Genomic DNA, 13,288 nt, shown 5'->3' on the forward strand with positions numbered 1-13,288 from the left:
TATAGCAGCTTTTGAACACCAAGACTATAGCCTTGGTACACCAAGACTATTGCCTTGGTACACCAAGACTATTGCCTTGGTACAACAAGACTATAAGTCTTGGTGTTTTATAGCAGCTATTGAACACCAAGACTATTGCCTTGGTACACCAAGACTATATAGTCTTGGTGTTTTATAGCAGCTTTTGGACACCAAGACTATTGCCTTGGTACACCAAGACTATATAATCTTGGTGTTTTAGAGCAGCTTTTGAACACCAAGACTATTGCCTTGGTACACCAAGACTATATAGTCTTGGTGTTTTATAGCAGCTTTTGGACACCAAGACTATAGCCTTGGTACACCAAGACTTGTCGTCTGAGAGCAGCTTTTAAGTTGTACAGATGCTTGGTAACCAAAATGACTAAAAAAAAAAAACATTGTGAATGCACTTATCTCCCACTGTCAGTGGTGGACCTGGTGTACATAATATATAAATGTACAATATTCAAAGACAGACAGATATACATAGATAGGGACAGAGAGAGATGTTGCAGCCTTGTATGGACTTTATGTCATATATAACTACTGTAATTGTACAATCAAGGTTTCATTAAATAACCATAAGAGGCCATATATGATCTTCACCTTTTTCCTTGTACACTAGTGACTTGGCAATAAAGTGCCCGGTTACAAAACACCGCATTTATAGCACCATATCCTAACTCTTGTGCCCACTGTCTTGGGTTCCAAATAATCCTTTTTTCATTGGAAACATCTCTGGGAGAACGAGATACCACCACTTGACGACACCAATTGTGGCTCAGTAATTCAGTCTACTTGGAGCACATTGGTAAATGCCATTGTAAGAATATTAAAAGTTGCATATATTCTTTTATTACCTAGGAAGTTTCTCCGGCATGTTGTACACATCTATTATCACTAATTATAATGGTATGTAGATCTTATTTACATGACTATCCTGCCACTCGTGATTTTTAAGATTCACTCTTATCATCCTGGACTATCACAGTGCCATATAAGTGTTTAATATCACCATACTTTCTCTTGGCTGTATGTGGTAACTTGAGGAGATCTAGCACGGAACTCCAATCAAAACTTCTCGTCAGCAACCTGGAGCGGAGTATAATGGCCATTTGGGATATTTCCTGTGAATGAAAGAAGCTGTGAGTATGGGGAATGTTATGAGCCTTAATGTGCCCCAACAGGATTATGTTAAAAATCTGTCAGTGAGAGAAATATTGGGAAAAAACTTAGTCCTGTTTTTTGGGGGGATGTAGAAGTGATGCATCTGTGAGTTATATAAATGAATTTGTCTTCTTTAACTCCTTCACTACAGGGAAGTCACTATTGATATTTTATTTGGCCAACACAGACGATTTTATTCGCCTCAAAGGGGACCCCATACACAAGGGGTTAAGTGCGATGGGAACCTGCCGACCTGATGATAAATACAAATACGTGTGGGATATACAGGTGTAATAAATATAACAACATACCATTTTCTCTGCTTGACCGTGGTGTTGGCTGAACATTCTGTCTTGCTTTCAAGTATTTGACAAGGTGATGAATGCCGAGGTAAACAGCTGCACATGCTGCCGAGACAATGGCAGCTCCCTGAAACACTGGGACATCACCATACTTGGTCCTAAGATGCCCTCCAACAAAGGTACCAATGCATCGACCTGAAACGAGAAAAAAATGAATACTGTATTACAGTATATGTATTAAAAACATGTAAAGCACATATGAGGTGTATGGTGCAACGGGCGCAAATCAACCTCCCCAAAAATGTGTGTGTATATACCTGTATGGTATATATACAGAAGGTCCCCTACTTATGAATGCCTGCCGATACAAACTGGGTTAAACTTTAAATTTACGGTATTTTATTTACCCGAGGACTTATTTTTTACTTACATTTACTGTATTTTGTCATTCTATTTCTTTTGTCTTAAACTAAGTGATTTTTAGATGTATATAAGGACTTAGGCTATGATACTGTGGGATTTTAAACATTGTTCTGCAAGTACAGTATGCACATAGCATGTGTTCATAACTGTATGGGAAAGAGGTTCAACACAGACATCTTCCAGTGTCAGTTGCAATTCTCTTCCTGTCTTCTACTGGTGGACCTGATGCCTCACTGGCTTTAGTATAAACTACTGAACTAGGATTTTGAGACAGGACCAGGAAATCTAACCCTGATGTATAACTGACACTTAGTGATATAACAATGCTTCTCTGCTCATAACCACACAGTAAGGCTTAGGTGTTTCACAAAGTAAATTTGATGACTTACATTACCTGGAGGAGGGAACATCAGAAAAAATTATTAAGAAATGTTCAGTTGATTTTAACTAACCTATATTAAAGTGTGAAACCCAGACTAAAGCTTGGGCTGTTGCCACGAAGGTCTTGGGGGAAAGCTTGTATGCTAGAGTGGCAGCTGACACATTCATTAAGTTGAGTGTGAAGAGTTCCAGTGACTCCAGCAGTAAAGCCCACCAGGGATTAATGATATATGATAAACCTGAAAAAGAAAACACTAACTTTATAATCTTTTCTTATCAAACTGAAATATGATGATTTTACAAAACACTTCACAGGGAATATTTACTTCATTGTCAAAAATCATATAATCAGTGAGGACTAAACTTAAATATTCTGACAAACAATTTTAAGCTTATCACGAATTTAAGATAAAACTCTGTACAAAGCTTACACGGACATACAAACATTTAGTAGCTCTTAAAATTTTTGAAATATCTCTTCCTTCCCCAGGTCTTACAAGTATTAAAGGACAAGGTCTGTCAAAATTATGTACAGTTTAGCAAGGTGTACACATAGGCTACTAAAACATTGTAGGCTTGTATAAAACAAAGGTATGGTTGATTATGTCAAAAAACTCTCAGACAATTTAATTTTGTATTAATCTCTCTTCTTCCAAAATAACTGTAGTACTGTATAATAATCATACGGTACAGTATAGGTGTATGTAAAGTTTTGTTCGTGGTTTTAAATCAGTGATCCTTAACATTCTGTCTGAAGATCATTTGTCAAATTTTCTGATACTAATACTCTCATAATAATGACAAAACAAATTTAATTGCAATATGATTGACATATTAATTTTTACTACTGTACAGTACTGTATGTACTTTTCCTAAACGATGATAATTATGTATAGTGTATGTAATAATAAAGAAATACATTTAATAGGGTGTTGCTTGACCACTAAACTCATGGTTCCTTCTGTTTTTTATGTTTTTTTTTATAGTACTGTACTGGCAGACACTCATTGTGATACTCCACCATGCTGTAGTGTTTCAGGTAAAAATTTTGAGTAATTAAGGTTCATATAAAATATTTCTGTTAGGGGGTAACAGATGATGATGGAAAATGTGATCCTAAGATGTCCCACCAGACAAGTGACAAAACAGAAAATCCTGGTCAAAAGTTCTACATAAATAAAGATTTGCCCCCCGAAAAATATATATATTATCACTTACCGGCAAATCGGATACAGTATCCAAGGAAGGCAAGCATGATGAGGTAGTGGTGGCCACAGTACTTTACTACAGCTGTACTCCTGTATAAAAATGGCAGTGAAGGAACAATACCAAAGGAAAGAGTAAGACCCAGGAGTAACTTGGATGCATGTAGGTCTTCTAAATACAGATAGACAAATGTCTTGAGGTAACCCCAGAAGATGCCCAGGAGAGTCATCAGCAGCAGGAGGATGCTCAGTTCTGTTGTGTGGATGAGCTGAGTGATGTTTTTCAGCTGAAATAATGTAATGCTTAAAACATTTGCCAAAACTGGTGGAGGTAGACATTGTATGCAGGTAACATCACAGAAAACAATTAAAGGCTGTAATAAACTTACGGGCACAGCATAATCGACTTTTTAAATACTCTTAATTATTTCAAAGGTCATTAATTAACACTAATTACTCAAATTTTTAAATTGTGAACACAAACCCTTAATCAGCATGTAAAGATGCACCTTTGTATGAAATTTAAACAATCTTTTTCTGACCGCAATCGCTGAAAACCAAGGTATTACAGGAGTATTTTTGGGAAAGTGAAAACTAACATGTTTATAGTATAGTAAAGATAGTCAGGGTGTCAACTGGCCAGACAAAACAAAATTCTCTGGCTTTTCCAAGTGTAAATCTGAAAAATTCCAGGTACGTTAATTCCGCATTTATTATGACAGTAACAAAATTAAAGGTTTTCAATAAATGTACTGTATATACTATTGGGAAATTTAAAGATGATATAAATGATTTAATAAAGAAATTGAAGACCCTTTTGCAACCCACCCCAAGCCTAGTTATGAATATCGGCAAAGACTAACCCCCTCCCTCCCATGGGCTATGTCTTAAGAGTTGCCTTCCACACATGGAGAACTGTATCATACTCTACCTACAGCATTTACTGACTAGCTCCATGCATCAATTACTGTTACTGTCTTGTCCTTATAGGAACTTAGAAGATTCTAGGAATATATGGTATAAAAAATTATACAATAGATTTCCTGTCAACTTTTCAGACAGTAAACAAATTCTTACCAAACTCATTCTCTCAACTTGCACCTCAATGGGTAGTGCAACTGTTACCACCGCAGTTACCAGCATCAAGCCGTTGAACACGTAGAACACCGGGGCGTAGCTGTACCCCCCGAAGGTTCCGAACTGATTGTCGATGAGATAGCCGGAGATCGGTGAAAATACTCCTGAAATATTCCAAGGATACAATGTTAAACTTCTTTTGTGGCAATAATCCCTCTTGTTAAATTCAAACCACAACCTATATTTATTGATTCAAGTTTCTACTATAGTATTCATTTACCCCTATTAACCTTTTCAGTACAGGGATGCCAGTTTTAGACATTTATTTAGCATACTGCCAGACTATTTTATTCAGCATAGAGGGGACACCCACACAGGTTAGAAAATTCTTATAAACCAATAATATACCATGACTTGTCCTTTCATCTTTTTTTTATACAGCTCATATATTTTACTTTACTCTCTAGACCAACTTCACCTACATCATAGGTCTCCATGCTACCAGTTTCCTAAGTCACTAATTTATACTCTGTTCCTTTGCCTATATATATCAAGTATCTTCCTTAACTCCTGCCAAAATAATATGTTAATGGTAAAGGAGGTGTGTAAAGATGATGTTACTGTAACTATGAAATTTAATGATTCATTAATCTGTACTTATTATCATTCTGTGCTGTACTTACTATCATTCTGTGTTGTATTTCCTATCATTCTGTACTTATTTGGTTTTATTATCATTCTGTACTTTTTCCAATCTTACTCCTTCTGTCCTATCAGCCTGTCTTTATCATTCCTCATGTGTACTTATCATTCTGTACTTATCCCTCTGTCCTTTACTCGTAAACCTGTACATGACTCTTTATTCATCCTCCAGTAACACGTGTCTGAGGGTGGACAGTAACTCACCTACAGCAAGTAAACCAAACATCTTCTCCCTGCCATAGTCTCCCTTGTGTTGATGGACCATGGTGAGGGCCACTGCCTCTAACAAGGACACCAGGATGGCTGAGAACATCTCGGCCAAACCCCTCACACCAAAGTACAGCCATAGGGTTAATTTCGGATTCCCCTTCACCTTCGAGCATTGAGGTCTCTGGAGAAAGTGAGTTCCGTTAACCTGAAAAAGGAGTGAAAGTTTGTTGAGAACGGGTATTATTATTGGTTGATGGTAAAGAAGGTTTTATTGATTGGTTAAATAAGTCTAGGTTAGTGCAGTAGTATTATATAAAGTGTTACACTGTATTAAACGACAATAACTCTACGGACATTTCACATCGTATTTTATTTGATAAACCATTTATTTATATATTTATTTATGAATGACAGAGTAAATGATGCGTAACAACTCTGAAAATTAAAAATGTCTATCAAGAATACAACTTAATACTACAGAGTATTATTGGAACAACCAAGCTCTTCAAAGCAAAATTATATAGATGATAAATGTTTCCTTACCACCTCGGTAGCATTACAGATAACTTCACAGTTTGGTGTAGCTTGACAGGTGAGGCCAGTGTATTGGTTGGTATCTGTAATGAAGTCTTGCTGTGGGTAGTAACACATGACGTCATCGCCTTCCCCTTTACCAAGTTTTGGCTCAAATGTTCTGTTGAATTCTAATGTTATCTGAAAACACACGAACATCACTGCCGTTAGAGTGGTTACGTTTAGTATTTCACTTTATTATTAACATTATATATCAGTTCAATATCATCTCAACAAGCGTGGACAGGATCTCGGTACACCCGCTCCGAAGACTATCTTTACGGAGGGGTCAGATGGCTTTCAAAATGTACACAGCGATGCCAGTTGTCTCGGTAAGGTTGTCAAAATCCTTCATCCATTGTCATATCTCACACAAAATCATAGATGCATTTATTACACTACAGGTCCTAAATATCCCACTTACCCGATCGTTGTTGAAGGTTCTGTACTCCTGGTTACCCGTTATTGAGCGAAGACTCATGACAGGTGGTGTGTCGCGAGTTACATAGGTTTCCACCTCAACTTCTTCTTGATCCGAGTTGAGTTTTGTACTGGTCTCTCTACACACCTGGCGACACTCCTTCACTCTGTGTGTTGACAGTAAGTATCGTAATTCGAAATAAAGTGCACAAAAGCTTAGAACAAAATATAGATAACCCGAGTTTTATTTCACCTCAAGATTAACCATTCTAACCTTTATCCCCCCACCTACACCAGGTACCATTAGGGTGGTTAATCATCAGATGAAACAAGCTGGTATGGTTATTCTCCAGGTGATCCTCACGTGCTAATAAAGATTGAGAAACACTACTTTCAACAAGGTCTTTGGGTTTAAGTACAGTACCACATTTGATTTTAAAATATCAGGTTTTAGTTAAATATGGGATCTCATGAAGATCAATAACACCTTTTTTATTCCACATGATGATTAAACACCCTAATACAGTACTACAATGGGGGTTAGGTTAGGTTAGCATTGGAGTTTTTAAATTCACATCCAGTAATTTGTATTAATCTAAAGTGCTAAATGAAGATAAAGTTTGTAAATAAAGTGAATGTGTATTAATCTCACATGAAGGATGAGGAGTGGAAGCCAACAGGTTGTGGGCAGGGGTTGCCACAAGGGTCAACCACAAGTGCAGCTCCTGCAGGGTTGCATCTGAGGGTTAGTGGAGCCTCTACAGGTGGCGACACCTCACAAGATGGCACGAACAGGAGTGCCGTGTGAAGGATGGCAGCTGTAACACAACACATGTTTTACTGTCTTAAAGCAATAGTTGTTTGTGGTATAAATCTGTACTGTATGTATGTATGTATGTATGTATGTATGTATGTATGTGTGTGTGTGTGTGTGTGGAGATGTATTAATAACAATAATAAAAAAAAACATGAATAACTGAGAACTGCGTTAACTGTACATACACCCCGGTCCTGTACCACTGGATCTTAAGATACCACACACAATTTAACTAGTAAAAGGGATAATGATAATGTGTGTGTCTAGTTAACATTAGCTTAACCACAATAAAGATAAAATACATAATATATTTGCATCCCTGACATATGGATTACCAAAACATTACTGTAACATGTGTACACTAGACCAAGATACAACAGACTGTTACCCTACCACAACCTTGACCATCTCCCCCACCTGCCTACTGCTGGTTGTGTTAACTAACGTGACTCCATACTCACCGGCCTATTGCAGACTTTATTTTCTTATGTTCAAAGTATTGTTCTCAAAGGGTTTAACACCTTCCTCAACACCCACCAAACCATTGTAACTTGTAGGTGTTACAAGTACAGTAACATTCTAAAGGTTCAACACCTTCCTCAATACCCACCGAACAGCATGCAGAAGATGGTGATGGGGCGGTAGTGGCCCAGTCTGTCGGCCATCATGCCCACCAGCGGCGGTCCTAAGAGGGAGGTGAGGGGCAGCACTGAGTTGATCCAGGTGATCTCCTGCTTGTTCAACCCGATGAACCTCATGTGGATCGTCAGGAACGGTATGAGGCAACCCAGAGCTGAAGAAGAGGAGTGTTGTTTAGTGGACAAAAAGTTTCTTTGTTAGTTAATAGACAAAGAGTATTTTTTGCAGTTGTTGACGATCCAGGTGATCATTAATCAATTGATATATACAGGATACAGGTGTGCTTGTGTGAGAGTCGATAGTCAGGGTGATACTGAGGTCGTATATAAAACCAGTGTGTATATGTATGTGTGTGTGTGTGTGCGACGTGCGTGCATGTGTTTACCTCCATAGAAGGTGAAGAGGAGCAGCTTCAGCAGCAGGAGGCTTCTGTTGACACCAGCCATCTTGGTCCGCTCTCCTACAGGTGTCACGTCACCAGGGAATGTTTAGCCACACTATTCTACCTGTACTCGATATCTGCCCCCAGATACCTCAGTACCCAGTGTAAAAAATAGTTATATACAGTACTAATATGGACTGACGAGTCTTCAAGTACGTCGGTTTGGCAGTGGCTTTAATTACGGTGAAGCCATAGGAGGTTGGTGTAGTGGACGCTACTGCAGGACGGACGATGGCCCAGGTGGAAGGGGTGGCGAGTCGGTGTGTTGTTTTGTGTGTGTGTGTGTGGGTGTGCCCCAAGTCAGGTCATGAGGGCAGGGCCTGGCTACTGCTGGTGGAAGGCGGACAACGTTTACAGCGTCTCATGGCCAGCACTTCACCATTGTCTACAACTTCTTGAACAATACATCTGTAACAAAACAAACACAAAGATAAGTAATAATAATAATAACAATAATAAATAATAATAATAATAAGCTGAACTAGGACGAGGAGGCTGTCTTAACTCCATCGAATGTACGTATATATGTATGTTTATGTATGTAATAATAATAATAATAATAATAATAATAATAATAATTAACGGTTTATTGAAAGAGCTTGGCAGCCAGAAGGCTGAAAATATACAGTTACATATTTGGGGAATGGGTTTCGAATTACAAATAATATACAAGTAACATAAGTGACACAAATAAGACATATAATAACTAGATGGGGAAAAGCTCAAACTGCAGTTCATTTCAACATAGTGACAGTGCAAGGAGTAGTGTTTACTGGGAGTGAATACACTGATTTATTACAAGTTATTGATAATTTTTACAATGGTTGGGACTGGGCTGTTCTTATAGCGATCAGTTCGTGCACGTATGGGCTGGATGCGGTTGTGGTGTCGAACAGCAATTCTCGGACTAGTGATCTCAGGTGGTAGTAGGAGCCGGTGTCGAGGATGGTGTAGAAGCTTCTTACCAAATTTGCAGATGAGGTCGTGGTGATGGTCAGTGAGAGTCGAAAGGGTCAGTGTGTTGAGCGCTTCTTGATATGTGGAGTAGGAAGGGGAGAGAATAATCTTGCATGCCCTCTTTTGCACTTTTTCTAGGTGTTTACGTTGTGTGGCATTTAGGGAGGAAGACCAGGTGGGGAGGCATAGGTGAGCTTGGGAAGTATGAATGTTGTGTAAACACTGAGGAGCTCGGTGCAGGAACTCCGAGGGACTTGAGTCGGCGGAGGAGGTGGAGACGGAAACTGGAGGATTTGACAACTTCACTGACGTGTGGTTTCCAATTTAGTTTGTTGTCTATGGTGACGCCGAGGAGCTTCGTGGAATCTACAACCTGGAGTGTGTTCGGACCTAGAGTAATGGAAGGAGGTGGGACAATGTCGAGGAGAGGTTGATGTGCATAACCATGGTCTTGGTATGGTTGATGGTGACATGGTTGTTGGTGGCCCAGTTTTGGAGACTGTTCAATAAATCCTGAAGGGCGGTATAGTTGGGAGCAGAATTGTTGACGCTGATCCCAATGGTGGAGTCGTCGACATATTTCCAGCGAGCAGGGGTTTCTTTTAGGGCATGTATGCGTGTTAAGATGCAGAATAGTCAATAAAACAAATTATCCACACTTTCCTCTCGCTACAAACTAAGGAAAGAGAAAACACTACAAAATTTCGGTATCCAGTGAAGCATTCAGTGACCACGTTAGTATTTTCTATTAAACAACTCCCTCTAACTCTTCCCCAAGGACACGCACGTATCATTGCCTAAGTACCGACACGCGCTACCCTCCTAAAGATGACCAGACGACCCTTAGGAGATCATGACCCCCCCCCCTCTCCTCCTCCTCCTCCTCCTCACAGTTTGGCGAAGCTTTTGTTGTATGAAATCTCCTTCAGTATTCAAGCATGAGAGCAAAAGGTTCCCACTTGGTCGAGTTGTTAGTCTCTCACCGCTGGCTGCCTCAAGTGGGACCTGTGGCGTCATGCATTTATCCTTAAGGGGATTTTATACATTACATACAGACATTGCAGACATACATACATGCATGCATCTCAATCTTTATGTATACAGTAAACAATGAACCAATATTAACACAACCTAAAATTAAGTGATACATAAATAAATAAATGTACAGTATAAATTTTCATAACTGTCACATTAAATTAATTAAGTTATTGTAGTTCTTTGAGTCCGTCTCCTTAAATTAGCCAGTTAAGATAGAAGTTTTTACTACTGCTACTATAACTACTATGAACCCCTGTAGTGTTTATGAGGCAGCGTGTTAACAGTACTTGCAAAAATGTTATAAATAAACCCCTTCCAAGAACACACACACACTGGTCATACCAAAGCACATCAAGCAACCACAACCACGCCAAACTGCTGTCCTCAGGCGTCAGAAATACAACTGCCATTTTAAAATTATCCTAACCTAAATAACTACGCTAACCCTTTATATTTACTAGGCATTTCTTTAAGTAAAAATAATTAATAAGTGTTGATGAAATACGATTAAGTAAAAATAATTAATAAGTGTTGATTCAATAGGGTATTGTAAGATAATATATAAAGTCGTTATGATATACGGTATTTTAGAAGTGTTCGCTATATATATCGTGTTTCAATGTAATGTTACCACTTGTCGACTTTGTTATTTGTTTTGTTATTTTCGTTATAGCAGAACTCGTGACTGTACAGAAATATAGTGTACAGTAATTTTAGTATAGTAGGATTAGAGTATATTTGTTCAGTATAAACGCTGTGTGTTTTATAGTTGGCCCGGTTTGACTTCACACACACACACACACACACACACACACACACACACACACACACACACACACACACACTACCATAAATAGTCAAGTATGCAACCCCCCCACCCACAAACGTTTTACGCACGCATCCCACACAAATACGCACGCACCCCCACACAATTATTTTACGCACGCACCCCCACAAATACCTGTACTCACACACCCACAAATACACACGCACATAATTCCCCACAAATACCCAAACAAGCAGACACACCCACGCAGGCACGCACATATACACACACATACATACGTACACACGGGGGCGTTGCACTCCAGCAGTCAGGAAAGTTGGCTCCTGTCCGACCCCCTCCCTCTCTCCCTCCCACACACCTCTCATTCCCTCTCGCTCTCACTGTTACTCACACACCAACACAACCACCCACTGCTCCACTACCACTACTATTCTCACACTACCACAACCACTATTACTGCCACTACGACCACAACTACTACCACTAGTACGTCTGAATGTCTGTCCACGATCTTGAGTCATACATACAACAATAATTGACGGAATAAACAAGGTCTGTCTGTCTGTCTGTTTATCATTCTATATGGCTGTCTACCTGCGTCTGTATGCATGTCTGTCTGTCCTCTCACACCATAGAACAACAAGGAAGAACGTCAACCAAACAACCAATCAATAAACCATTAATTCAACCAATCAAAGTGCCAGCATGTCTGAGGATTGGCGACCACGGCCCCCTTCTATCAAGTTTATCACGTTTGGTTAAGTTAGGTTATAAGGTTAGGTTAGGGGGTTAGGTTAGGGGGTTAGGTTAGGGGGTTAGGTTAGGAGGTTAGGTTATGAGGTTGGGTTAAGTTAAGTGAAGTTAGGTTAGGTTAGTTTTTCAGAGTGTGTTTACCAATGTTGCTGGCCAGGTGTATAAATATCTCTCAGGGGAACAACTTTTATTTTCATTTCATTCATTCCCGTGGTGCTGCTGCCTGCCCTCCCCCGTACCTTCCTACCTGTCTTTTAATTAAGAATATATCTACCTTTTAATCTCCTCAGTGTTTTATTATGACTGAATAAAAAAAATTGTACACAAATATACACGCCCTATACACACGCACACACACACACACACACACACACACACACACAACACACGTACACATATATGCACGTCCCTGTACACACACATATACACGTCTCCTATACACACACACACGTACACATATATATGCACGTCTCCTATACACACACATACACACGTACACATATATATGCACGTCTCCTGTACACACACATATACACGTCTCCTATACACACACACACGTACACATATATATGCACGTCTCCTATACACACACATACACACGTACACATATATATACACGTCTCCTGCACACACACACACACACACGACTAAAGCGACCTCTTTTAAAGGTGAGGGTTGAGGTTAAGACCTGGCAGGGGGAGTGAAATGAGCTAATTAACTCCCGTAGAGTTTACCTTTATAAAAAGTCTTCCTCCAGCACCTGTCTACCGTCTCCCACACCTGTCTACCGTCTCCCACACCTGTCTACCGTCTCCACCACTACTACACCCCACAACACACTAGCATGACAACTCAACAATAAAAATCCTCTTTATATTCAAGTGTGTGTTGGAAAGGTACTGCTTAAGCGGGAGTCACACACGCTATATACTAACTAAACCAGCGCTTGAGTGAGGAGTGTCCTAGGTCCCTACCCACCTACCTACCCAGCAACCCACCCAGCCTCCCTAACCCGGGCAAAAATTTATTATCTGAGAACAAGGTACTGAACATTACTTAATATCTTGTAATGATGCCATGGGTTAGGGTATGTTAAATTAGGTTATTTTTTCTGCTAGTTCAGTCACTTCCGTGTTTACCAAGTGTGTGTGTGTGTGTGTGTGTGTGTGTGTGTGTGTGTGTGTGTGTGTGTGTGTGTGTGTGTGTGTGTGTAGTGTGTGTGTGTGTGTGGTGTGTGTGTGTGTGTGTGTATCGTTTGGCGTGATGTACGCAGTTTACCTAAATATTAATGCACTGTTTTACTACAATACTCGTGAGTTCTGATACACCGTGACCCACTTGGCTTCAGTCGGTTCTCAAGACCTTTACTGTACC

The 13,288-nt window shown here is 39.6% G+C and overlaps 1 protein-coding gene and 1 long non-coding RNA gene across 5 annotated transcripts in view; one reads left to right on the plus strand and one right to left on the minus strand.

Moving 5' to 3' along the window:
* Nucleotides 1-533: 533 nt before the first annotated feature.
* Nucleotides 534-13,288, minus strand: part of LOC121869581 — a 57,616-nt gene continuing 44,861 nt past the window's right edge. For all 4 annotated transcript variants that reach the window (XM_042371015.1, XM_042371013.1, XM_042371014.1 and 1 more), the window contains 11 exons: nt 8,323-8,787; nt 7,909-8,091; nt 7,134-7,299; nt 6,486-6,648; nt 6,032-6,202; nt 5,483-5,693; nt 4,577-4,740; nt 3,513-3,786; nt 2,366-2,533; nt 1,500-1,685; nt 534-1,148 (listed from right to left, as the gene is read on the minus strand). In XM_042371015.1, the coding sequence (XP_042226949.1) occupies nt 1,093-1,148; nt 1,500-1,685; nt 2,366-2,533; nt 3,513-3,786; nt 4,577-4,740; nt 5,483-5,693; nt 6,032-6,202; nt 6,486-6,648; nt 7,134-7,299; nt 7,909-8,091; nt 8,323-8,383 (1,803 nt within the window). In that variant the 5' untranslated portion in view covers nt 8,384-8,787 and the 3' untranslated portion in view covers nt 534-1,092. The remainder of the gene's footprint in view (nt 1,149-1,499; nt 1,686-2,365; nt 2,534-3,512; nt 3,787-4,576; nt 4,741-5,482; nt 5,694-6,031; nt 6,203-6,485; nt 6,649-7,133; nt 7,300-7,908; nt 8,092-8,322; nt 8,788-13,288) is intronic.
* LOC121869584 lies at nt 1,033-3,219 on the plus strand. Its single transcript, XR_006089559.1, has 2 exons — nt 1,033-1,166; nt 2,785-3,219. It is a non-coding gene; the product is annotated as an uncharacterized LOC121869584 (long non-coding RNA).

The sequence above is a fragment of the Homarus americanus genome, unplaced genomic scaffold (genome assembly GCF_018991925.1).
Source record: "Homarus americanus isolate GMGI-L3 unplaced genomic scaffold, GMGI_Hamer_2.0 scaffold23578, whole genome shotgun sequence".
Taxonomy (NCBI): domain Eukaryota; kingdom Metazoa; phylum Arthropoda; class Malacostraca; order Decapoda; family Nephropidae; genus Homarus; species Homarus americanus.